At 38.3% G+C, this 25,832-nt stretch overlaps 3 protein-coding genes across 4 annotated transcripts; all 3 read left to right on the forward strand.

Annotated features, from left to right (window-relative positions):
* The first annotated feature begins 7,748 nt into the window (after positions 1 to 7,748).
* Positions 7,749 to 10,406, forward strand: MRL7-L (Thioredoxin superfamily protein). 2 transcript variants are annotated; one of them, XM_086666223.1, is made up of 6 exons: positions 7,749 to 7,885; positions 8,608 to 8,762; positions 8,894 to 9,375; positions 9,792 to 9,873; positions 9,968 to 10,079; positions 10,170 to 10,406. In XM_086666223.1, exons 2-6 carry the CDS (start codon positions 8,622 to 8,624, stop codon positions 10,310 to 10,312), a joined length of 960 nt encoding a protein of 319 aa, XP_086522349.1. In that variant the 5' UTR covers positions 7,749 to 7,885; positions 8,608 to 8,621; the 3' UTR covers positions 10,313 to 10,406. The 2 variants fall into 2 exon arrangements, with proteins under 2 accessions (XP_086522349.1, XP_086522350.1); XM_086666224.1 differs by having other exon boundaries at positions 7,755 to 7,885; positions 8,615 to 8,762.
* Positions 10,407 to 10,573: 167 nt separating this feature from the next.
* On the forward strand, positions 10,574 to 13,727 carry LOC147552940 (PWWP domain-containing protein 3-like). Its single transcript, XM_086666225.1, has 2 exons — positions 10,574 to 13,055; positions 13,139 to 13,727. Exon 1 carries the CDS (start codon positions 10,837 to 10,839, stop codon positions 13,039 to 13,041), a length of 2,205 nt encoding a protein of 734 aa, XP_086522351.1. The 5' UTR covers positions 10,574 to 10,836; the 3' UTR covers positions 13,042 to 13,055; positions 13,139 to 13,727.
* Positions 13,728 to 20,585: 6,858 nt separating this feature from the next.
* LOC147552941 (4-hydroxy-tetrahydrodipicolinate reductase 1, chloroplastic-like) lies at positions 20,586 to 25,749 on the forward strand. Its single transcript, XM_086666226.1, has 9 exons — positions 20,586 to 20,714; positions 22,128 to 22,497; positions 22,585 to 22,825; positions 23,476 to 23,609; positions 23,702 to 23,776; positions 24,210 to 24,311; positions 24,832 to 24,941; positions 25,269 to 25,356; positions 25,473 to 25,749. The coding sequence occupies exons 2-9, from the start codon at positions 22,198 to 22,200 to the stop codon at positions 25,539 to 25,541; spliced, it is 1,119 nt and encodes a 372-aa protein (XP_086522352.1). The 5' UTR covers positions 20,586 to 20,714; positions 22,128 to 22,197; the 3' UTR covers positions 25,542 to 25,749.
* Positions 25,750 to 25,832: the final 83 nt, after the last annotated feature.

Consider the following 25,832-nt stretch of genomic DNA (forward strand, 5'->3'; position numbering starts at 1 on the left):
TCATCTTAAACACATAATAACGCAATGTGGATGCATCTGATAACTTCCCTTGTCGAATAGTTGTCTCGCATTATTGGATCCAGACATTCTAAAAATGTCCCATTATTCCAATATTTCCATGTCGGTGATAAATTCCACGTTACTCAAGAGACCCGACATATAAAACAAGTATATAGTGTTTCAACTTGACATAATCATATACTCACATAACTGAGAAGATCTTGAGCTTTGCCATATCTTTGTTTAGACGTTTTGGACACATTTACGGGTCTAACTCATGTTTACATGTCTCATCCCTCTAGTCACATCTTCTGATTAAGTAGACACTCTTTAGTGTAACCCGATGTAGGATCTGGACGAAGTTAGGTGCGAATTACCTAGTAAATTGACGATCGTAGTTGGTGTTTAGCTAAACACACTATGATCCCTAAATCATCTGAACTTCATGATTTTCTTCATCAATTGTCCTAGCCGACAAATTGCTCGCATTGCATCTTTAATCGAAAGACATCTCCTTCAGTAAATACCGAGGCCTTTTGGGTGGGCTCGCAGTGCCTTTGCCAAAAACAAAACCCTGTACCTATGTGAGGTGGAAAAAGCAGGGACAATATCGATAACTGCTAAGACTTTGGGCGTTACAAAGTGGTATCAGAGTCGAGGGCGGCTCTTCGCCGAGGGTGGGGGATTGTATAGTGTCACATCGCTCGCAAGAGTGTCCAGAGAGTGAGCTATAAGTGGGCGCTCAAGTTTAGTAAGGACTGAGGCCTTTTGGGTGGGCTCGCGTTGTCTTCGTCAAGAACAAAATCCTGTAGGTAAAAGTAGGGACAATATTGATAACTGCTAAGGCTCGGGGCGTTACGAAGTGGTAGCAGAGCTGAGGGCGGTCCTACGCTAAGAGTGGGGTACACATTGCTTGTGAGAGTGTGCAGAGACTGGACCATAGGTTTGTGTTCAAACTTAATAAGTACCGATGCGTTTTGGGTGGGCTTGTGGTGCCTTCGCCAAGAACAAAACTCCGCGCATATGTGAGATGGTAAGGGCGGAGACAATATCGATAACTGCTAGGGCTCGAGGCGTTACAATTTTTTGATTCATCAAGAGATACAATTGATCAGAGAAGGTGCTGGTGGTTGGCCAGAGAAGGTGTTGGTGAATTATGTCAACGAAAGTCATTGAAAATAAATCGTCCTCTATTAAAAATAATCAGTTGTTTTTACACCCAATATATTTATCTACATAAGAAATATGTTTGTCCGTATATCGCCCGCCATGAAATTGCCTAACAAAATTTCACTCAAAATTATTCCCTTATAACAATAAGAAAATAGATTAGTCAACTAAAGTTGACGAATTTTTTACAAAGTCCTTGAACCCCGAAAATATTTTTGTTTCTTCAAAACGCTAGCTTTAACTATTATTCCGTTTTTCCAATTTTGGGGCTCCTGTTTTGATCTTGAAACCCATATTATGGAAGCAAGAATCTCATTGATTTTAGTCATAAGTGATTAGATTTTACTATATCTAACTTCTAATTAATTCAAAATTTGATTATAGATCTTATAATTTAATGATGGTAATCTTCAAACACATATTATGGAAACAAAAATCACACTGATTTTAGTCATCATTGATTAGATTTTACTGAATCTAACTTCTAATAATTTTAAAATCTGATTATAAATCTTATGATCTAATGATGGTACTCTTCAAAACCATATTATGGAAACAAAAATCTCATTGATTTTAGTCATAAGTGATTAAATTTTACTGAATCTAACTTCTAATGATTTCAAAATCTGATTATAGATCTTATAATTCAATGATGGTATGCAAAAACATATGTATAAATGATGACATCCATTTTCAAGAACCAACATTCTCATACTAGTAGAACAAGACCTAGAACATCAATAATGGATTTTGATGAGTGCATCCATGGCCCTCCCCAAGGCCCTCTATGTCAAGGTATTGTTCTCTAGTCCTCTGTATGTATGTCCTATCATTCTGTCACATTATATGTTAAAATGGGTAATCTTTAAAATATGATTTTGCAGGTAAATCGACTTGGCCGGAGTTGTTTGGAAAAAAACTATCTGTTGCAATAGATGCGATCCAAAAAGACCGTCCAGATTTAACTGTGTTTGCAATCCCACTGCCTCAGCCTCGCCCTGAGGACTTTTGTTGCAACCGCATAATACTCTTCGTTGAACCAGTTACCCTAATCGTTCGTAAATTCCCAATTATTGGATGAGCGGTCTTTATTGAAGAGCAAAATAAGTGAGATGAAGTGAGCTATGATTAATCTATCATGTAAACTAGACAAACTACTGTTGCCATAATCTTCTTTTTTGCAGTAGTATGTCTTTTGTTAAACTTCATATTCACATATCAATTTAATATTAGCTCACATCAATTTAAGTGATCTATCTTAGAGTATCTTTCTCTGTATTGAATCTATATCTCTAAATTTAAATTTTTTATTGCGTAGAAAGATAAAGTCAGAACTCTAATTTTGATATGAATGTTAAGTTCATGATAGGGCAACACAATCCATTGAGTTTATACGGCAAATTATTACAAATTTGTGTTTATTATTTCGCATGTAAAAATTTTTTTTACCTCGCTTGTACAAGTGGACCTTGATTAAAGTTTAACGCCAGGTCCATGGTCTTGTGTTGAGTTTTTCATTGGAGATGGCTTCTAAAGATAAACTCTAAAAAATCTTATGCGACACTCTAAGTTTTGGAGTTTGAGTGCTGCACTAGAGATGGTGTAATAATGCCTTCACTTTTTTACAACATAAAATTTCCATAATACAAAAAATAAGGGGAGTTGGGTATTGTTGTTAGAGAGCTATAGTACAAAATCAATTTTTTGTATTTTGGTTCCCTATACTAAATCGGTATTAGGAACTACTTTTTTGAGTTTGAAATTAAATAGTGGGATATAGAGGGATTAGAAAGAACAATCACAAAAATATAAAATTTTAACTATATTCTTTTTCTTCTTCTTCATTAAATCCTAAATATTCCAACAACATTACCTGTCTTTTCTTCTCCAGATTCAAATTATACAACAACCATTACCAATAAACAATTAGTTTATTTATTTCACTTTCTTCTTCTATTGGATATTTACATTAATATGTCTCAAGATATATATGATCTTGCTTCCATGAAGGAAGAAGATAATTTTCAGTCGAACCAATAATTATTAACTCAATCAAGCAGTGTTATTATAGATTATTATTTTTTGAGAAAGAGGTAATATATCGATTGTTGTTTCGAGACAACACTCAAAATTTCGAAATTTACATATTAGAAAACATCGACTCCCAAGAAAACAAGAATACTGAAAAAGGTACCCCCTACGAAAATTCTAGTTGGCAAAGCCCATGAATAAATTATTGTCTTGACCTCTACAATTATTTCTTCAACCGAACTGAAACTATAGATGAATATCCCTTTCAAGATGTAAGGAATTCTCAAGATAAATATTTTCGGTTAGATTTTATTACTCTTTCTTCCTTCAACTTTTAAAATTTGTCCAAAAGAGGCAAAATCTTTCGGTTCGTTCAGAAATTTTCCTTAAGAAATTTAACAAAAATCTCCACTCAGGTTACTCAAAAAAGTGAAATATTACTCTTTCGATTAAGTTTCCCTAGCAAATAGTTCACATAATTTTGTGTATGATAAATTCGCAGAGTTTACAACTAATTCAACACCTCATATCTTGTCAATTATATGTTGGTTTATTAATTGCATTAATTCATGTAGTAGAATAATCTTGAAGTACTCCAAGAAAGGGACTTAGTAATTAACGAAGTGAAAATGTAGAAAGTACCAAACATTTTGTGTAGGTCCCGACTTGACGTAATTTCTTGTAACTGACTTTAAGTTATGATACACTGTAAGTATTTCAAATCTAAAACGGATCTATAGAGTGGTGCGCAAAAACCGGAAGACACCATAAAACTTTTGTAATTAGAATCTCTTCACTGATGAATTTAAGCAATGGAGGATGAGGTTCTTATGTTGTTTTATCTTGCGAGAGAAGTCTTGACTATGTCAACCATAAAAGGAAAGGATACGCTCCTAAGGCTAATGTAGTAAGTAGAAGATCAGACCCACTAAACTGTAATTGTCCTTTTCGATTAAGAGTTAAATGCATGGGTGAAGGAATGTGATGTCTGATTTATTCGTCGAACAAACAACAAAACACATATAACCGTTCTATTAATGCGATTGTTTACAATGAAGTCAAACGACTAAGACGGGAGTTACAAGAAGGACATACTGCAATGCAACTATTTTACAAGTTGTACAATAATCACCAGTAATTGGTGAAACACCAAAATTTCGAACGAGGTGTCTGATTTAATCTCCGCACATCCTCAAAGTGTTAATCTTGCATTATGTTTTCCTCTACTTTTCATAATTGATTCTATATATAAGACAAATAGGTTCAAATATACCCTTTTCATGCGATATTTCCTCCCTCAACTGGAAAAACATTTACAGTTGCATGTGCATTCATGTCTAAAGAGACTACAGATCATTATAGATGGGGTTCGGAATGTCTCAAGCAGTTGTATATGCATGGGGACCTTCCGACAGTAATTGTAACTGATAGAGAACTTGCCTTAATGAATACTATCAACGATGTATTTCCCGAGGCTCGTCATCTTCTTAACATCTGGCATATTAACAAGAGCATTCAATCTCGTGCAACTTCATACGGTGGGTTGCACTGTGCTTGCAAAGAGTTCATTCTCGATTGGCAGACAGTTGTTTGGTCAGAGACATTGAAGGAATTTGATATAAAGTTATTTACTTTCAAGCATAATTGGTCTAAGACTCAAACAGATATTAAAATTGTGGAGTATTGCATCGATACCTGGAGCAAGCCCTATATGTAGAAGTTTGTACATTTTTGGACTAATCAGGTAAAACACTTCGACACCACATCCACGAATAGAGATGAAGGTGAACATGGACGACTTAAGTCATTTTAAGCTTATTCAAAAAGGAATTTACGTACTTGTTGGGAGTCGGCACACAATTACTTTTTACTCGAGTGTGTCGGTATCACAGACTTGTCTGAGAAAGATCGAATAACTGCTATGCACCCATGTAATAGATACTTATTCAATAAGTTACGAAACGTGGTTGCACATGTGTACATACTATTTTGGGAGAAATTAAAAAAATTGATAATTTTTTTGTAGAGGGACAAAAATGTTTATGCACGGTTCGAAGTACTATGGGATTGCCATTACTTAGCACTTATTCAGTCGAGCTCATGACAGTAGATATGAGAGGGAGAAATAGATATAGAAAGATGACAGTTTGCATTCATATGTTGGTTAAGGAAATACTATTAGAAATAATGAAATAGGTCTTGTAAATCAACTTATTTAGAATCATTGTCATTAACTCACTGTATTCTTCTTTCCACCTCGCTTAATTAATGGGCACAACTTCGGAAGTCTGTCATAGCTATTAATTACTTTTGTTTTCTTTTCAATTTTTGCAAAATCTTAATTAGTTTTTTCGGCGCCAAAAACTCAAGTTTACATGCATATTAGTGTCAAGGCATCACATGTAGGCGTACTTCATAAGCTTAATTTATGGAGCAATAGAAAAACTACAGCATGTTGAGAACTCCACATATTCAGTTATAGTTCGTGATGCTCTGTCCGGGGCATATCCTGTCCTGAGATATGCATTTGATTAGGATATAAAGAGAGAAAGTAAAACAACTTCTCTCTAGATCCTATGTGGATATCGATAGCAAAAAGACATTTTTCTTCGGTTATATGGTTAGTCTTTTTACAAGATAACATTTACATACTTCAAAGTTGTGTGGTTTCCTAGATGCTTTAAAATTCTTTTGGTGGTAGAAAGACTTGGGAAGTTGGGAAAATAGAGAAATGTACCCGAAAAAATAGGCCGACCAAGTGGAGTAAGCCGTCATGGCACGCTCCCATTGGACGGGCAATGTCGAGAGAAAAATAACCCGTCCAATGGGAGCCGGCTACGTCAACTTTCCACTTGTGGTCAACTCATTTTTGGAGGCGTTTAGTATTGACAGGAAATATGCATTGGTGTTACGGTGTAGTGGTATAGCCAGAGGCTTTTGCCTTTTTGTTCTTTCATTGATTGGTCCCTGCCATAGTATCGTCCCCACTTCCTTGACGTGCTTACCTGACTATCAACTACCATCTACCACCTACGGCCTACCAGCTACAAGCCCCGAGCATATGTTTTGTTGAAGGGTTTTCCAGGGTATATAGTTTTGCCTAAATAAGTTCAAAAAAAGAAAAAGTACTTCCATTAGAAATACCTTTCTTTTTGTTGTCCAAACAGTAATTCTTTTTCTTTCTCAAATAGGAAGAGGATAAAATAGTTACTTGAATTTAGTTGAATGGTTAACTAGGGGATCAAACGTCATATTGGACAATTTGGAGGACCAAAATAGGATCTCACCTTCCCCATTTGGGAATTAACCTTTAAACCCTTCTTCTACCCCACAAAGAATAAAACCCTCGTGGGTGCTTCTAAAGGCACCTGGCCAAAAGGCTGTTAGCATCCAAAAAATTTGTTGACTCGTGTCAACGACTTTTGATCGATTTCTCTATAAGCACCAATTTTTAATGTGAGTGACGTTCACCTTTATTTGCTTATTAAAATTTTCTTGTTATATATCCAACTGCCATTATTCACCAAAACAAAAATTATTTAATCTCAGCCACACATCATCTAACTCTATCAAACTCAAACCACACACCACTTAACTTAACCATGGTTAATTATTTTAAGCCCACCTTATCCTCTCTCGATCTTCCCTCTCCCGAACAAGGGAAACACCTCTCTCTCGCTCTCTAAAAACTTTCTCCTTTTGATCTAAAAGCTTCCGTCAATGGCGACTCCATAGATCTTGCTTTCTCTCTCTAGAATTATCAGCCCATGTAACTGTAGTAGATCGTTTTTTGACTTGACTTTTAGTTGTAGTAGTAGCTGGTGGGGGGGGGGGGGGGGGGGGGAAGAAGCTGGTTTAAATGGTGTATTCATTTCCTGAAGAGGTATTAAACATCGTTTGTTCAATCAGATGAAGATCGAAACTCAATTTATCTAGTGTTTAAATCTTGGTATGTGATTGAGAGATGGTGTAGAAAGAAGATCTTTATTGGAAAACTTATGCTGTTAACCCTAGAAATTTAATTGGAAGGTTTTCTGATGTTCCATCTATTTTTCATCATTTGAGAATTCTTCGTCGGCATCATCTCCCTTATCCGAACCCTCAATCGATAATCTTGACAAGTACATACCTATATGATTATCTTGACCAACATCCTCATCCCCATAATAATTTGCATCATCAATTTCACCATTAGAAGAATTTGACATCTTTGTTCTCTGTGGATTGAAATACTCACGGATTGACCAATCCGTGAGCATGTGAAGAGAAACGGATTAGCCAATCCGTGAGTATGTGAAGAGTAAGGGATTGGCTAATCCGTGACTTAATAGAAATGGGTGGATTGGTCCAGTCCGTTTTAGGGCATCGCTTTTTTGTCCGAAATTCTGGTTGGATTTTGTGAGAGATGGATGGAATGGTTAGGGTTAACTCCACTTTACCGGTGCCAACATAGTTGGACGGTGCTAATAGAGAAAGGAGCGGTTGGGCTTGGTGCTAACAGAGATGGATGCTAACAGCTATTTAGCCTGGTGCCTTTAGAAGCACCCAACCCTCGTTTATCCTCCTTCCTCTTCCAGCAGCGAATCATCACCAGCTCATTTCTCTGGGCAAAACCCTAATCCTTCTTCCGGTGAAATCATTTTCTTTCCCAGTTTCTCTCTCTTCGAGCGAAGATTACTGTCAAGTAAGTCCCTTCTTCTTCACCATTGTTTCGTATTTTATTTTCATTCCCTTCTTCCATGGTTCGATAGTTGTCATCTAGTGAACTCAAAAACATCAATGAAACCCTAAGATTAGAGATTAACAGAAAAAATTGTACTTGTGAAGAAAAATTCTGAATTTTGATTATATATTGATTGTACACATCACTATACAGAAATTTTAAAATTCTGCTCATGTTGTTATGTGTTAGTTTGACCATTTCAAATGCATTTTTTTACATACGAAATAATTCTTCAAGTACGGGATAACTATTTTCATATACGAAAACTAGCAAATAGAAAGTGGGTTACCTGCCATACTACAAGATTTTCCGAACTATGGGTCTTCCATGGGCAAACTAGTGAATTGAAGCTAGTTCGATCTTTAGTTGGTAGAATACACAAAGACAGTATTTACACATTTCCGTAGTGTGCGAATTTATGAAACACGTACAATGGGATTGCTCGTGCGTTAGGCATGTTTTATACTAAAGATTGTACTTCATGAAACTTCTCATTGTATTGTGTTAAAATAAATATAGCTCGTATGATTTCTTAAAATTTCATCTCATAATATCTTACTTCAAGAAATACTATGATCAATAGTTTATGAATTTTGATATAGATCATTTTCATAATTTTTTTTATTTTGTTTATATCTTGAAATGTCACTGATTTAATTAAAAGTAAGATTAAATTGTTGAAGTGTGAAGGATTGGGATGGCGTCCATAGGTGCTGTGGTTAGCAACCTGCTTCTTCCGCAGCAACAACAACAGCTCTCACCGAGGAGGTTAAGTTTGAAAACTCACCCGCAAACTCGATGCTCATATGCTCACAAGCCGCTTGTTTCTTTTACTATTGTAATTATCTTCAACTCAACTTTTAATTCAGACCGCTTTCTACCGTTGGATGATGTCTTTGCTATACATAAAAAGTTCGAAATTGGATATGCTCTTACTGAACTTTTCTTGTGCGTCTTTTCTTGTTGAAGGATAGAAGAAGATCTGTAATGAGAGCTTATAATAAAGGCGTAGAAGGAAGAATCATGGACGAGGACAAGGAAGATGGTCCTAGTCTTATGGACGACGAGGAGAGAAGGGAATGGAGAAGGAAGATAAGAGAGGTGATTGATAACAACCCCAATGTGAAGGAGGAAGAAGATCCCGAAGAAAAGAAAAGGAAGATGCAAAAGCTTCTTGCTGACTACCCTCTTGTTGTCGACGAAGAAGATCCAGAATGGCCTGAAGATGCAGATGGGTGGGGATTCAACTTGGGTCAGTTCTTTGACAAGATTACGATCAAGAATAACAAGAAGGATGCTGATGATGAAGGTTACGACAGCGACAAAGAGATAGTATGGCAAGATGACAACTACATTCGCCCAATCAAAGAGATAACAACTAAAGAATGGGAAGAAATTGCATTTAAAGATATTAGTCCTCTGGTTGTTTTCGTACATAATCGATATAAAAGGTAAAATTTCTTCCTTTTCATCATTCATCACCTTCCTTTTTTTTTCTTTCATTTGGTTGTTAGTAAATTTTGTAGTGTCTATTTCCACATGTCCCATCATTTAGAGACTAGAGTTCACTTGGTAGATGCTCCATTCAACATTAAATTGGCCTTTGAATCACAGGGGTCTTTCTTTTGTTGCTTGTCATGCTACCATTATTAGTTGCTCTTTCTATGAGAACAAATTTGGTGAAGTTACAGGTCTTTCGACCATGTTGTAATCCACCTCTCTTGACCAGTTTTCCCCACTGTAATATCCATAATGGCTACTAAATGCATATACTATTTGAGCTACCTCAGTTTTGTATGATCAGAGTCTGTTTCTTTTGACGCTTTGTTTAAATTGAGCTACCTCTGTGTTTCATGATTGTCTTCAGACCCAAGGAAAACGAAAAGGTACGGGAAGAATTGGAGAAAGTAGCACACATTTTTTGGAATTGTGGACTTCCTTCACCACGGGTAATAACACCCATCCATCATATTCTTATGTTCCTATGTTTTTGTTAATCATAGTATTTCTACTTCGCTGACATTACAAAATTTTACTGAACAGTGTGTTGCAGTTGATGCCGTAGTTGAGCTTGATCTGGTCTCTGCGCTAAAAGTTTCTGTGTACCCCGAAGTTATCTTCATCAAAGCAGGAAAAATATTATATCGTGAGAAAGGTATACACTTGATAAACCGGCAATATGTATGTGATTTCTTCACCAAGAACACATTTGCCTTAACTTGATAATTTTGAAATGTTTATGTAGAGATGAGGACTGCAGACGAGTTGTCAAAGATAATGGCGTTCTTCTACTATGGAGCGGTTAAGCCGACATGGTTGGAACAAGTAGTTGTCGACGACCAAGAATTGATCCCTTCAGTTCCAAGCGATAACACTGGCCAACAATGAGAAATCGATGTATTCAATTATTCTGTAACAATATAAAGATAGAAAACAATGTACTTTGAGAGATTCATTAATAGAAAGGGCGTTGTTTTTTGTATGCAGTATCATTTATACGAGAATGACTTTCATCTCTGGCAGAATAAGCATTGGGGGATGAACACACAAAATTTATTTGGTTTGAATCGTAAATCAAATAATCTAATAAATTTAATGATTAAAAAAAAATAAAATAGTTTTTTTTTTTTTTTTTTTTTTTTTCTGTTGAGGGAGTGAATATTTAGTTATTTGGGATGTTTTTACACGAAGATGGACACGGTGGATTTTCTATCTTGTTAGGTTTATCTTCCGCCGGGTATCGTGGGGATTGTAATGAAAACCACGTGTCACCCCTCTCCCTACAAACCAACATAAATTAGGGTTTTTAATTCTCAGCTTCAGTTTCGGCAACACAAAACTCCACTTCTAGAGAGAGAATTAGAGACAAAAGCTATAGAGAGATAGAGAGAGAGATTCTTCAACTTCCATCAATGGCAGATCAGGTAAACGAAGCTGATACAAGTAAGGTTAATGGGACGAAATCGTCTTTGGTCGGTGATAATCAAGACCAGGTGAAAGTTTCACCACCGCCACCACCACAGCCACCACTACCTCATGATCAGAATGAGGAAGAAGCTATCGTCGGAAAGGTACGTTCAGTTAAAGATGAGTTAAAGAATTTAGGCGAAGTTACTGAAATTGAAGTTTCAGGCAATGCTATATCTGTTAATGTTGACGTCCAAGGTGATACTGATAAAACTACCCTGAATACTAAAGATTTAGGTAAGAGGAGGTCTTTAACTCCTTCTAAGGTTGAAGTTAGAGAGAGAAACAGTAGAGAGAAGAAGAAGAAGAAGAATAACGGGTTGGAAAATGGGGAACAAGTGAGTGCTAAAGTTATTGATCATTTGACTGTAAAAGTTGGAACTTTGAGAGAAGAGGAAGAAAACAAAGTAATGGGTAATCATGAATTTTCCGTGGGAGATCTTGTTTGGGGTAAAATAAAGAATCAACCTTGGTGGCCTGGGCAGATTTATAATCACTCAGATGCATCAGAATCTGCTATAAAGTATCGTTCTGATGAGAAATCATTATTGCTAGTTGCTTACTTTGGGGATCGAAGTTATGCTTGGTGCCACCCATCTCAATTAAAGCCCTTTCAAGAGAAGAATTTTGAGGAAATGTTAATGCAAAGTAAATCAAGAAAGTTTCTTGATGCTGTCGACGAAGCAGTTGATGAGATTGGTAGGAATGTCGTATCAGTAATGACTTGTTCTTGTGTTCAAATGGAAACTCAGGTTGGAGCTCTTAAACCCTTATTAGCATTAAATCCTGGAATTCGACAAGGAGTAGCTGTACCTAGTTGTGTCATTGATGATTTTTCGATAACCCATTTCGAACCTAGTAAATTTCTTGAAGTTCTTAGATATTTCGCTTTTGCTATTTCTCCAATTAGTACGCTTGAACTTAAGGTTTTCCAGCAACAGGTAATCGCGTTTAAACGTTCTATGGGGTGTGGACAAATGTCCATCAACCAGCTAATCCCTGAAGATAATACGGAAAATGCGAAGATGAAAAATACTGACTTTAATGACGAAACAGGGGACTTGGATTCAGATGCACCTAAAGAAGATTGGATTTCATCTCCACAAATTTGTGGATATGGGAACAGGTCTATGGGGAATACTTTGAAAGAAATATCGGACGACAAGTTATACTATAGGATAAAAGAGAGAACCATGACTGATATTTTGGGAGATAATGTAGATGTTGAGCCCGAGAAGTGTGAGAGGGATGTTGCTGAAGAAGGAACTGTCGGCAAAAGAATGTTAGCCTCGAGGAAGACGAGGGGAAGGAAAAAAAGGAAGAGGAATGAGGGTGAAACAGAGAATTGTGTACCTGATCAAGATGATCTAAGCCGCGAAGATGCAGAACAATGGGCTTCCTCTAAGAAGGAAAGGAAGAGGAAAACTGATCAAATGGAAGAGAAAGAAGAAACTAATAACAGTTCAGATGCTGATTTTCATGATAGAGAAGAAAATATGGGTAAATCTTTATCAAGGGAACGGAAGAAAAGTAAGTATTTATCTCCACCATACATTGATCTCAGCAAAGGACACAAAAGTTGGATCATGCCATGTGATGATTCAGCTATTGAAACACCAAATGTTCCGAAAGATTCTCGGGTAGGGAAGACTATGAGAAAGGCCATAGATCAACTCTCTAAGTCTCCTCCAATTGTTAAGTGTAGTGTCATAGCATCGAACGAGAAATTGTCAGAGGAGTCTCTTAAGTATCCATCATCGACACAGGAGAAAAAGATTGTTCTTAAACTAGCAACTGAGGAGATATACAACGAATTCATCGTGACAGCTCTAGATATTATGTATTTGAATGGAAACCGTTCTTCTCGCTGGGTGAAGGATTTCCTTTCCATATATAGAGGTTCCCTTTATATTGAGGGGTCGAACTACAAAAGGTTTAAAGACTTTATGACTGATCAGTCTGACACATTGATCGAGTTCTCAGAAAACACGCCTCCCACACTAGAAACAATCGACCACAGGACTTGCCAGCCAGCTTCCGTTGATAACAAATCGGAAGCAAAAAGAACAAAAGGGGACGAAGGTGAGAAAATGTTGAATAGTTCTGTGCTGTGCAGGAAAAATCGGGGACTAGTCGGGAGTCGGGACTAGGTGCATTTGATCATGTAAGTTATATATCAATTTCGAATTTTTATTTATAACATTATGTTACACACTTCCTTGATGCTTTAGCATTTTTATTCTCCAGGTACACTCAAAGAAGAGGAACTACTTGTTGCAAGCGAAATTTAACGATGTTGTGTATATTCAATACAATAGGAAGCTGGAAGTTCGATTCCGTAGGAAGAAGAATGCAAGTGGCACCATAGAGATGATGGTCTTGATCCAATTGTCCTGAAGGATGTCGAAGAAAATGATGAATGGGTTATTCCAAATGATGAAGAACTTCAAAATTTCGTCAACATGGGTGATTCTCTGACATGGTAACAAGTTCGAGAGGCTCAAGGAGTGACTAATCTACGGGGACCAAGAACTAGGAGCCAAGGGGCTTTTGGATCAAACACATGTCTGTCTTATACACTTGTTGATGAGGAGGATGATGAAGAAGCTGACTTGAAGTTGAAGGATCACGATTTTTAGATGTTATGAGTTATAACGTGTTTTATTACTTATTAGTGGACTATGCTTTAGGAACTGTGTGTTTTGGTTTGTTTTCCTTTGGTTAGAGACATGTAAAGACTTGGAATGTTAGTTTTGTTAGACATGTTAAAATTTTAACCGTTTTTGTTATTTGGTACATTTTAAGATTTAAGAATGATATTTCTTTATTGTTGTCAGTGAATCACCCAGGTCTTTCGTTTGATCCTAGTCATGCGCTACTACTATGAGTTTTCCCACTGTAATATCCATAGCTGCTACTAAATGCATTATGCATACACTCTATTTGAGCTACCTCATTTTGGATGATGAGTGTATTTGTTATGATGCCTTGTTTGAATTGATCATTGTTTATAAGGTGTTTTCTTTGTGTTTCATGATTGTTTTCAGACCCAAGGAAAACGAAAAAGGTACGGGAAGAATTGGAGAAAGTAGCACACATTTTTTTGGAACCGCGGACTTCCTTCACCACGTGTGATAATACCCATCCATCGTATTCTTATGTTCCTATGTTTTTGTTAATCATAGTATTTCTTCTTCGCTGACATTACAAAATTTACTGAACAGTGTGTTGCAGTTGATCCCATAATTGAGCTTGATCTGGTTTCTGCGCTAAAAGTTTCTGTGTACCCCGAAGTTATCTTCATCAAAGCAGGAAAAATATTATATCGTGAGAAAGGTATACACTTGATAAACCGACTATATGTATATAATTTGTGTGAGAGGCAGTTTAAAATAGGAGAGGCAGTTTTCAAAATAGGTATAGGCAGTTTCCTCTCAAATTGGCATCAATTGATGGTTTCTAAAAAAATAAGCAGTTTCCTCTCAATTGGCATCAATTGGTGAGGTCGGTTCCACCGACTCCAATTTTTGGGAAACCTTTGGATGTATATATATGGGGTTTGAGAGCCTATTGAAAACACACCAACACAAGCAACAACAACTCTTCTTTAGAGAGAGCTAAAGAGAGAGAGCAAGTGAGAGAGAAATTTTTTGTTCATAGTTTTGAGCGGTGTTAAATTTCTCGGTCGTCGAAGATTTAGTATAGAAGGTTCATTCTATACGGTACCATCTTGGGACGAACTTGCGGGTTGTGTTAGTCGTCTTCATCTATCCTTCAATAAAGATTTCTTGTTCGCCCGAGGACGTAGGCTTTAAAGCCGAACCTCGTTAAATTCTGTTCGCATATTCGATTTTGACTTAGCTTTTCGATTAATCTTCATAATCGGATCAATTTCTAGGATAGGTTCGATAGCTTCCGCGACTTTCAGTTATAACAATTGGTACCAGAGCCTTGTTGAGATTGAACGAAGAGAAGATGGGATCGAGAAGTGGTACGGTCAAAGCAGGGAAATATGAGATAGAGAAGTTCAATGGGAAAAACGATTTTTCTTATTGGCGGATGCAGATGAAGAATCTGTTAATCTCGCAGAAATTACACAAGACGTTGACAGGAAAGAAATCAGGAGATATGTCAGATGAGGATTGGGAAGAGTTAGACCTCGAAGCACGGGCTACCATTATGTTGTGTCTTGAGAGGGACGTGGCGTTCCTAGTAGACGAAGAAACAACGGCGGCGGGTGTATGGTTAAAACTAGAAAGCAGTTTCATGACGAAAACTTTAACGAATCGGGTCTACTTAAAATCCAAATTATTCACATGTAGAATGGAAGAGGGTTCTTCTATTCAGGAATATGTGAATAGGTTTGACAGGATTATCTCAGATTTGAAGGATATTGATGTTAAGGTTGAGGATGAGGACCAAGCCCTCATATTGTTACTTTCATTGCCTAAATCCTATGAGAACCTTGTTCAAACTTTGATGCTTGTTGGTGATAGTCTAAGCATGGAAGAGACGAGAAATTCGCTATTAGCGGATGACCTTCGTAAGGTTGCTACTAGCAGTATGGCGTCGGGTGGAGTAGACAAGGATCAAGCACAAGGGTTGTTTGTAACGAGGGGGAGGAGTAATGAAAGGGGAAAGGGAAAGGGCGGGAAATCTAGATCCAAATCTAGAGGCTCTTTCAAGAAAACGTGCTTTAGTTGTGGTGAGCTTGGCCACTTTAAAGCGGCTTGTCCAAAGAGAAAGTTGAAGCAAAAGAACGAAGGCTACAAGGAGAAACAAGAGATGCAAGAGGCGGGATATGTGTCAGAAGAGGCGGACGAATGTTTCTCGGTGACAGAGGTGTCTGAGAAGATCTTCGATAAGTGGATGCTTGATTCAGGGGCGTCACACCATATGTGTCCAAATAGGGAGTTGTTTACTACCTATAGGAGTATAGATGGTGGTACAGTCATACTGGGTGATGATAGTATATGTAAAACTGTGGGACTCGGAACAATACGGATCAAGATGCACGATGGAGTGGTGAGAACATTGACGGACGTAAGACACATACCCGATTTGCGGAAAAATCTAATTTCCCTTGGTGTGTTGGAGCGGAACGGCTGTAAGATAATTATAGAGAATGGCTCCATAAGAGTCGTTAAGGGTTCTTTGGTGGTAATGAGAGGTACTCGTTACGGTAATTTATACAAACTTTTGGGGACAACAATTACGGGAGATGTAGCAGTAGGAATCAGTGGAAGGGATCCAACGGCTAGTACGAGGCTTTGGCATATGCGCCTTGGGCATATGTCAGAAAAGGGTCTATCTTTGATGTGCGGGAAAGGCTTGTTGAAGGACATGAAGAAGCCTTGCATGGAGTTTTGTGAGCATTGTGTGTTCGGGAAGGCACACAGGGTGACGTTCTCTACAAGCAAGCACAGGAGCAAAGAGGTATTAGACTACGTACACACCGATGTCTGGGGACCGGCAAAGTTACCTTCCAAGGGTGGTTCCAGGTATTTTGTTACATTCGTTGATGATCATTCGAGATTTGTCTGGCTTTATTTTCTGAAGCATAAGAATGAGGTATTCAACACATTCCTGGTGTGGAAAGCAATGGTTGAGAACAAAACTGGTCGAAAGCTGAAGACGTTAAGGTCGGATAATGGGACCGAGTACACGGATGGGGCATTCAAGGAGTTTTGTAATCAGGAAGGCATTGTGAGGCACTGGACAGTAGTAAACACACCTCAGCAGAATGGAGTCGCAGAGAGATTGAACCGTACACTACTTGAGAAGGCTAGATGTATGCGCTCCAATTCGGGACTAGGCGTAGAATGGTGGGCAGAATCTGTTGCTACAGCTTGTTATATTGTGAACAGGTCTCCACATTCTTCTTTAGATGGCGGCATACCTTACGAGGTGTGGTCAGGTGAACATGCAGATTACGGGAGACTTAAGGTTTTCGGTTGTACGGCCTATTACCATGTTAAAGGTAACAAACTTGACAATAGAGCAAAGAAGGCAATTTTCTTAGGATATGCTACAGGAGTCAAGGGTTATCGGCTATGGTGTACGGAAGACAAGAAGTTTGTAATCAGCAGAGATGTGGTGTTTGATGAGTCATCTATTGTAGCTATGGCGAAAGCTACGGTGCCTAGTTGTGGTGATGTTGGGTCTACTAAAGCTCAAGTAGTGGAAGTAGAAGCCGAAGACCAACGGGTTTCTAGGAATCATGATCAGGTGGAGCATCAGGATAATACTCAGGATGAGAAAATTGATGAACCCGGTCATGAGGAGGTTCAAGGGGAAGGTACACAAGTTTTACAACAACAACAGCAGGATGTTTCGGTACACACTAGGCCGAAACGGTTATATAAGCCGGTACAGAGGTTAGGGTCAGACAAACCTCTTAGGCATTATGGGCAGGCAAATCTTGTTGAATATGCACTCTCGGTGGAAGACGACGAGCCGGTCACCTTCAAACAAGCTATTACCGCGGAGGATAGAGAGAGTTGGTTGGTTGCTATGCAAGAAGAGATGGAGTCTCTTCACAAGAACCAGACGTGGGAGGTTGTCCCATTGCCCGAAGGTAAGTCTGTTATTGGTTGTAAATGGGTGTACAAGAAGAAAGAGGATTCTTCCCAGATCAAGGGTACAAGGTATAAGGCAAGACTAGTGGCCAAGGGTTATGCACAGAAAGAAGGGGTCGACTACAATGAGATCTTCTCACCAGTAGTGAAACATACTTCTATTCGGGTGCTATTGAGTATTGTTGCTCATAGTGATCTTGAGCTGGAACAACTCGATGTTAAAACCGCCTTCTTGCACGGTGATTTGGAAGAAGAAATTTATATGGCTCAACCTGAGGGATACAAGGTTGAGGGTAAAGAAAATCAAGTATGTCGTTTGAGGAAGTCTCTTTACGGATTGAAACAATCCCCTCGCCAATGGTACAAACGATTTGATTTTTTCATGCTAAAGCATGGTTTTCGCAGAAGTGACTATGATTGTTGTGTATACATCAAGAAGCTTCGCGAAGGTGACTTTATTTATCTCCTTTTGTATGTGGATGACATGCTTATTGCTTCTCGAAGCATGGTGGAGATAGATAAGTTGAAATCTCAACTCAGTCAAGAGTTTGAGATGAAAGACATGGGCGCTGCAAAGAAGATACTGGGAATGGAGATTAAAAGAGAGCGGTCAAGTAAGAAACTGTACTTGAATCAGAAAGGTTACATCGAACGAGTAGTTTCTCGATTCGGGATGCAGAATGCGAAGGCGGTGTCAACACCTTTGGCACCACACTTCAGGCTCTCGGGAAGACAATCTCCCACTACTGCGGTGGAAAAGGATCATATGGATCGTATACCGTATGCTAGTGCAGTTGGCAGTTTGATGTACGCTATGGTGTGTACTCGTCCAGATATTTCACAAGCGGTCAGTGTGGTTAGTAGGTTTATGGCAAACCCGGGGAAGACACATTGGGAAGCTGTGAAGTGGGTCTTGAGGTACTTGAAGGGTACTGTTGATACGGGTTTGTGCTTTGGTGGAGACACATGTCAGGTAAGCGGTTATGTTGACTCGGATTATGCTGGCGATCTAGATAGAAGACGATCTACTACTGGTTATGTATTTAAGGTACATGGTGCTCCAGTTAGTTGGCGATCGATGTTACAATCTACAGTTGCGTTATCTACTACGGAGGCAGAGTATATGGCTATGGCCGAGGGTGTGAAGGAAGCATTGTGGTTGTGGAGTCTTCTGGATGATCTAGGGATTAAGCAAGAGTGCGTGGATGTATGGTGTGATAGTCAAAGTGCGATCCACTTGGCGAAGAATCAGGTTCACCATGCTCGCACTAAGCATATCGATGTCAGGTATCACTTTGTACGAGATGTCATAGAGGAAGGTGATGTTTCTCTCATGAAGGTACACACAGATGAGAATCCCGCGGACATGTTGACTAAAGTGGTGACATGTAGCAAGTTTCAGCATTGTCTGGAATTGCTACAAATCGGCTCGTGTTAAGTTGCCCGAAAGGGCGCAATGGCGACAAGGTAAACTTTATGTGAAGGGTTGGTAGAACTACGGTAGGCTTGATCCTATAAAAGGGTACGTAGGCAGCCATGGTCATATGGTGCAGTCGGATGAAGTTACAAGAAGTAGATATATCTTACAAGGAGTATCCTGGTGTTCGTCCAAAATTTGAAGTATATCAAATTGTGTACGAGGTGGAGAATTGTGAGAGGCAGTTTAAAATAGGAGAGGCAGTTTTCAAAATAGGTATAGGCAGTTTCCTCTCAAATTGGCATCAATTGATGGTTTCTAAAAAAATAAGCAGTTTCCTCTCAATTGGCATCAATTGGTGAGGTCGGTTCCACCGACTCCAATTTTTGGGAAACCTTTGGATGTATATATATGGGGTTTGAGAGCCTATTGAAAACACACCAACACAAGCAACAACAACTCTTCTTTAGAGAGAGCTAAAGAGAGAGAGCAAGTGAGAGAGAAATTTTTTGTTCATAGTTTTGAGCGGTGTTAAATTTCTCGGTCGTCGAAGATTTAGTATAGAAGGTTCATTCTATACGGTACCATCTTGGGACGAACTTGCGGGTTGTGTTAGTCGTCTTCATCTATCCTTCAATAAAGATTTCTTGTTCGCCCGAGGACGTAGGCTTTAAAGCCGAACCTCGTTAAATTCTGTTCGCATATTCGATTTTGACTTAGCTTTTCGATTAATCTTCATAATCGGATCAATTTCTAGGATAGGTTCGATAGCTTCCGCGACTTTCAGTTATAACAATTTCTTCACCAAAAACACATTTGCCTTAACTTGATAATTTGAAATGTTTATGTAGAGATGAAGACTGCAGACGAGTTGTCAAAGATAATGGCGTTCTTCTACTATGCAGCGGTTAAGCCGACATGGTTGGAACAAGTAGTTGTCAACGGCCAAGAATTGATCCCTTCTGTTCCAAGCGATAACTCGGGTCAACAATATAAAGATAGAAAACAATGTAATTTGAGAGATTCACTAATAGAAAGGGTGTTGTGTTTGTATGCAATATCATTTATAGGTTTATCTGAAGACTTGCTTCTTCTAGTGGATTGGAATACAAATTTAAATGAAAATAAATAGTCGAATGTGGAATTCATAGTGGATTAAAGAAAGAAGCTTATAGTAAAAGTAGGCATAACCCTGCTCCTGTGGTTGGGGGTTCTAAGGCCATGGTTGGCACAAAGGAACAGTGTACGATTATTGCATTTCAAAATGGTGCCTTGTACACTAAAATGACTTTCATCTCTGTCAGAATAAGCATTGAACGAATGCGCACGCAATTTTTTTTCGGTTAGAATCGTAAATCAAATAGTCTAAGTGTTGAATTAATCTGTTGAACAAAAAAGAAGACTCAATTAATCTCCTTCGAACTAAATAGTGAGTGAATATTTAGTAAATTGGGTGTATTGCAAGGACTATGGGGAGTCCATAAATGTTAAAAGCTCCTCGTTCCATCACAAACTCCCCTTCAAATTTGTCTTCAGTGAGAAGCCTTTTATAAAATTTGGGTTTAGGGAATTATCTTCGAGCATAGTCTAAAGGTACCTCTAAGAGCCCTGTCCTTTTGCTCCCATCCCTCTCTTGGCACTTTCCTGAGCCTCAGACTAAGTAGTCCGAGACCTACGGATTGAGAAGTCTGAGGTCCTCGGACTGGCTTGAGTCCGTGCTCTTCAAACCCAACACAAACTACGGCTACGCCCAGTCCGAGTGCCCCTCGGAGTGCCCCATTCCGTGGGGGAGCAAAGAGGGAAGCTGGCCAAGAGTAATTTTGGGGGCGTTCTCCCTAGAGGTGCTCAAAAGGCCGGGACGGTCCGGCCCGGGACCGGCCCGTTCCGTACAGGCCCGGACCGGCCTGGGCCGTACGGAAAACGGGCCAGGTCAACCCGGGTTCTGTCCCGGGCTGGGCCTCTATTTTGGGCCCGCCCCGGAAAAGCTCGGATTGAACCCGGCAACTTGTTTTTTTTTTCTTTTTTCTATTTTTCTTTCTTTCTTTAAATATTTCTATTCCTCCTAATCATTTATATCCTATTTAGAAAATATAACAAACTTAAGTTGGAGAAGAAATTGTTGATATGCTTTAAAAAATCTTATCTAAAAATAAATTTAGGTAAGTTGTTGAGTTAGAAAGAAATATTTATATTTATGTTAAGGATTCATATCCTTATGTAAGTTTAGAAAATCTTTTCCTTTTTAAGTTAGAGAATATAAAAAGAATATAGGTATGTTTCATTAAAGGCCAGTGCTTTGGGGAAAGCTAAATAGTTTCCGGGGTGTGAAATTTTAAAGGGAATATGTAGAATTTTAGATATTTTCCGGGAAAATAAATTTTAAGGGGAAATAAAAAACACTCCACCTCACCTCACTCTCTCTCCACCTCAACAGACCGGGACTCCGGCGAAGGGAAACCCCTTCGCCGGAGTTTCTAGAGAGAGAGAGTGATTTTTTTTTTTTTTTTTTTTTTATTAATGGTCGCCGGCCGACGACCTAATCGGAGAAGATAGAGGTGAGGTGGAGAGAGAGTGAGGTAAGGTGGAGAGAGAGAGAGAGCTGAGGTGGAGAAGTATTTTGCTTTCCCCCTAAATAAAATTGTCAAACAAAATTGACCAATTTTTGACCAATTCTTCACACCCTGGAAACTATTTAGCTTTCCCCAAAGCGCTGGCCTTCATTAAACCATTTTTGTGTAAGTTTTGGAAAATATTTTCTTTTCGAATAAGAGAAGTAATTTTTAGTAAATACTATAAATTTTTTAAGTAAATTCCATTTTGTTTTAATTTACTTTAGGTAAGTTCGATTTTTTTAATTAAATAGTCATTACTTTAATACTACGTGATAAGTTTTATTTTCTTTTAAGTAAGTTTTATTACAAATATTTTTATATTTGTAATATTACTTTTTAATTTACTTTTAGGATTAGTTAAGTTTTAATTGAGTTTCATATTAAAAAATAGGAAAAAAAAAAAAAAAAACAGATTAGCCTGGTTAAACCCGGGTTTGGCCCGGCCCGGATAGGCCTGGCCTGGGTCAAGTCACGGTCCCGGGCTGGGCCATAGGTTTAGCCAACCCGAGACCGGCCCGCCCGTCCCGGGGCTATTCTAACCCGGGTTGCTTGGGCCCGGCCCGCAACCCGGTCTGGACCGTTCTATTCCAGCCCGTCCCGTCCCGGCCCGGCCTTTTGAGCGCCACTAGATTTCTCCCTTGTATTAACCCTATGAGCTCTTACAGTAACTTGTATCATTACCCAAATTGAAGATCAACAATGGGGTTCTCACTGATTTGTAAAGCTCCATCATCATCATCTACCCTCGTCTCAAATTTACCTCACTCATCATCACATTCCTCCTTCTCCTCCTCTAACATCAACAATGTTGGCCGCCATCCCTGTTCCACAAGACTCTCTTTTTCTAGTAGATCATCTTCCTCCTCCTCTAATCCCATCAAATTACACACCAAAAAAACACCAACAATAGCAACACTAGCATCTCAAGAGATGGACAATTCTACTTCTTCATCATCATCATCATCTATCTCACACCAGAAACTCTCTTTCCCAATCATGGTACTAATTATTCTACTTCATTTTGTTTCTATTTCGTTTTAACATGTATTTTTCAGTTTAAAAAATTGTAACTTTGGATGTGGGTAGGTGAATGGGTGTACAGGGAAGATGGGGAGGGCTATCATTGAAGCAGGAATTTCTGCAGGGCTTCAGGTGGTTCCTGCTTCATTTGGTAGTCAATCAGAGGATGGACAAATCATTAGTGTTGATGGTAAACAAGATATTCTTGTTCATGGTCCTTCTGATAGAGAAACAGTTCTTGCCTCCTTGTTTAACCAATACCCAGACATGATTGTTATTGATTTTACTGTTCCTGATGCTGTCAATGGTATATTACTTCTTCTTCTTTTTAGTTCTTATATAATCATATAGTAGATTAGTAGATTAAATTATGTAGCTTAAGCATGAATTTCGAATTTCACAGTGGCTAGAAAGACTCCTATGTGCACTTTCTGAAAAAATGACTGCAGTGGTTTCCTAAAGAAGAATTCCGTTAGTACATCGCCGCGTAACTGTGGCGTTATATTTTCCGTCAAGACTTATTTTATGCTTCAAGTCTATATTTTGTAAGGCATATAGTGTTCGAAGAAGTTTTTCCCTAAAAAAGTAATAAGTTTTTTTCACTTCAAAGAATGTGCTTTATAATGGATATTACATAACTAAACATGTAGCTGTTTTCTCTCAAACTGGTCCCTAATCTATAACAAATCGTCTGTGCTGACATGGTTCATTTGGTTAAGCAAATTGACGCGATCCAAGTCATCCAACTAATATATTTGTTCGTCAGACTCTTGTTAGCCACTATCCTTTTCATGTTTATCTGTCTTGCACCCAAATCGTATGGGAAAATTGTGTGACATTTGTTTCTTATCACCCATAATAAAGTTATATACTTATATCATTGCAAGGATAAAGATATTTAGGTTTATAACGTTGTCTTCTGTTGCTAGGTTTAAAGTTGTTTTCTTTGATTTTTAGCTAATGCGGAGCTTTATAGCAAAGTTGGAGTTCCGTTTGTAATGGGAACTACCGGTGGAGATAGAGAGAAGCTGTACAAGACCGTGGAAGACTCAAAAGTTAATGCTGTGATTTCACCACAGATGGGAAAGCAGGTGGTTTAACCTTCGGTTTTCTTTTGTCACAATTTCAATGTCTTTTTGATGTGTGTACATGATTTTCATTGAGATGCTAAATATTTGGGTAGGTTGTTGCATTTATTGCAGCCATGGAGATCATGGCAGAACAGTTTCCTGGGGCTTTCTCTGGCTACACTTTACAGGTATGAACGCTGTCACTGTTTTTTTCTAATACCCTCCACCCCATTTTAGGTCCTCCTATAGAATGCTAATAACACAATGTAGAAATTGTTATATTCGTTTATCGGTTTTCATTAGGGTATTTTTCTATACACAGAATTTTCTTAATAACAGAAATAAAAATTATCATGCTGTGAAATGCACTTTCATGGTGGCATCCTTCAGATTCTTTCAGCGCTTCTCTTTTTTTTCTTTTTCTTTAGTAGAACTTATCCATATTATTGGATTTCGAACTTGTTCATTTCGTCTATTAAAACTTGAAGGAAACAAGGCAAAATTATTATCTGTTGATTTTGTAGTATTTAGTACTTAAACTATGGCTAAATTGGTTGATGTTGGTATTCTTGACTACCATTAGAAAGTATACGGAAACATCAACTATGCGCCTTTTTACAGGCGATGGAATCTCATCAAGCGAGCAAGTTGGATACTTCTGGAACAGCCAAGGATGTCATCTCATGCTTCAACAAACTTGGCGTTTCTTTTGACTTTGATCAGGTTTGAATGTTTGATAATGTTAGTGCTTGGTTCAGTTTATCAGATACACGCAACAGTGCTTGAAAGTTGAAATTCCTGTTTCTGAATTCGACTACTATAGTAGAAGTCTAGCGATTTTGTTGTCTTTTGGGTTGAAGGTTTTAGCTAGCGCTGAAATCTGTACCTTTTTTTTGAACAAAGGCAAATAATATTATTGATAAAGAAAAGGATTGCAAAGAGTTAGAATGTAAGTTACGAATTGGTAAAAATTGCCTCCTAATTGGGAGTACAATCTCTAAATGATAGTGAAAGATGCCAATTCTTCCTCCTAACCCAAAAGAAAACTAGAGATAAATTGAAGTTAGAACATTTTCTCTATTGATCCTCTTGTTAGAACAGCTATTAGTATAGCTGCAGTTTGTTAATATTGTTTACCGCTCGTAGTATTGTTTTTTTTTGCAAGAACCAAGAGAAATTTACTAGTTTAATGTACCAGGAGAGTCCGAAGTGGTGATAATTTATGATTCTTGACTATTAACAGATACAGAAAGTACGAGACCCTAAAGAGCAACTAGAGATGGTCGGTGTGCCAGAGGAGCATCTACTCGGACATGCATTTCATATGTATCATCTTACGTCACCGGATCAAACGTACGTAACTTACACCACCTTGGAAGTGCATTTAAATGACATGAATTGGGCCGAAAATCCGATTTCTTGTTCAGCTTGATTAAAAGGACAACTCAATATTTTTTAAGGCTCGGGATCCCTGTGTAAACCACACAAACCTATGCGAACTATGTGCAAACCTTAGTCTGTGCGAACGCGTTCAACACTCAGATAGGAAGCTGAAGCCTAAAAACAAAATTTATGGATCTTTTCTAGTTTTCTGACAAAAAACTTTGGCCTAGGAAGTTTTTATCAAATTTTCCCATTAAAATACTTTAACGTGTAATAAAAGCAGCATGATATATACAGGGTATCGTTCGAGTTTCAACATAATGTGTGTGGGAGGTCAATATATGCAGAGGGTACTATAGATGCTGCAATTTTCCTAGCAATGAAGGTGGGAAACGCCATGCCATCTCTCTTCCTCCTTCAACACTTCTTCCTTTAATTACTCTAGGTTCTAGTGTTCGTCGAAAACAACGAGAGCTTATTATTATTTGTTTCCTTGAGCAGGTGAAATCGAAGGAGGAGAAGCGTATCTACAATATGATTGACGTTTTACGGGAGGGTAACATGCGATAATGATACATTCACCTACGACTTGCTCGCTCTATTTGTTGTAACATTAGGGTTTGATTCTGTTGAGTGAGAGGAGGTAGAAGGCCTTTTTTTCAATTGTTAGCAGTGATTTGATTAGGTTCGGAACTTTTCCATGGCATGTTTTTTTTGTAGGGAAAACACATCATGTACTTTATGAAATAGCAATTTTAAGTATAATCCATTCAGCAAATCAGCAATTACACAGTCTTTTAATTTATCCATTTTTTTTGGAGATGATGTTAACTTTTCGAAAATGTTTGACCTAGTGGTTAA

This window comes from Eschscholzia californica, unplaced genomic scaffold (genome assembly GCF_041429995.1).
Source record: "Eschscholzia californica isolate CP2 unplaced genomic scaffold, dmEscCali1.0.p SCAF_3, whole genome shotgun sequence".
In the NCBI taxonomy this organism is placed as follows: Eukaryota; Viridiplantae; Streptophyta; class Magnoliopsida; order Ranunculales; family Papaveraceae; genus Eschscholzia; species Eschscholzia californica.

Bases quoted from the DNA above. Each gene is read 5' to 3' on its own strand.
- MRL7-L (XM_086666223.1), top strand. From the start codon at position 8,622: ATGGCGTCCATAGGTGCTGTGGTTAGCAACCTGCTTCTTCCGCAGCAA. The intron at 8,763-8,893 runs GTAATTATCTTC...TTCTTGTTGAAG, and splicing joins CGCTTGTTTCTTTTACTATT to GATAGAAGAAGATCTGTAAT. The intron at 10,080-10,169 runs GTATACACTTGA...ATGTTTATGTAG, and splicing joins AATATTATATCGTGAGAAAG to AGATGAGGACTGCAGACGAG.
- LOC147552941 (XM_086666226.1), top strand. From the start codon at position 22,198: ATGGGGTTCTCACTGATTTGTAAAGCTCCATCATCATCATCTACCCTC. The intron at 24,942-25,268 runs GTACGTAACTTA...TGATATATACAG, and splicing joins CTTACGTCACCGGATCAAAC to GGTATCGTTCGAGTTTCAAC. The intron at 25,357-25,472 runs GTGGGAAACGCC...TTCCTTGAGCAG, and splicing joins CAATTTTCCTAGCAATGAAG to GTGAAATCGAAGGAGGAGAA.
- LOC147552940 (XM_086666225.1), top strand. From the start codon at position 10,837: ATGGCAGATCAGGTAAACGAAGCTGATACAAGTAAGGTTAATGGGACG.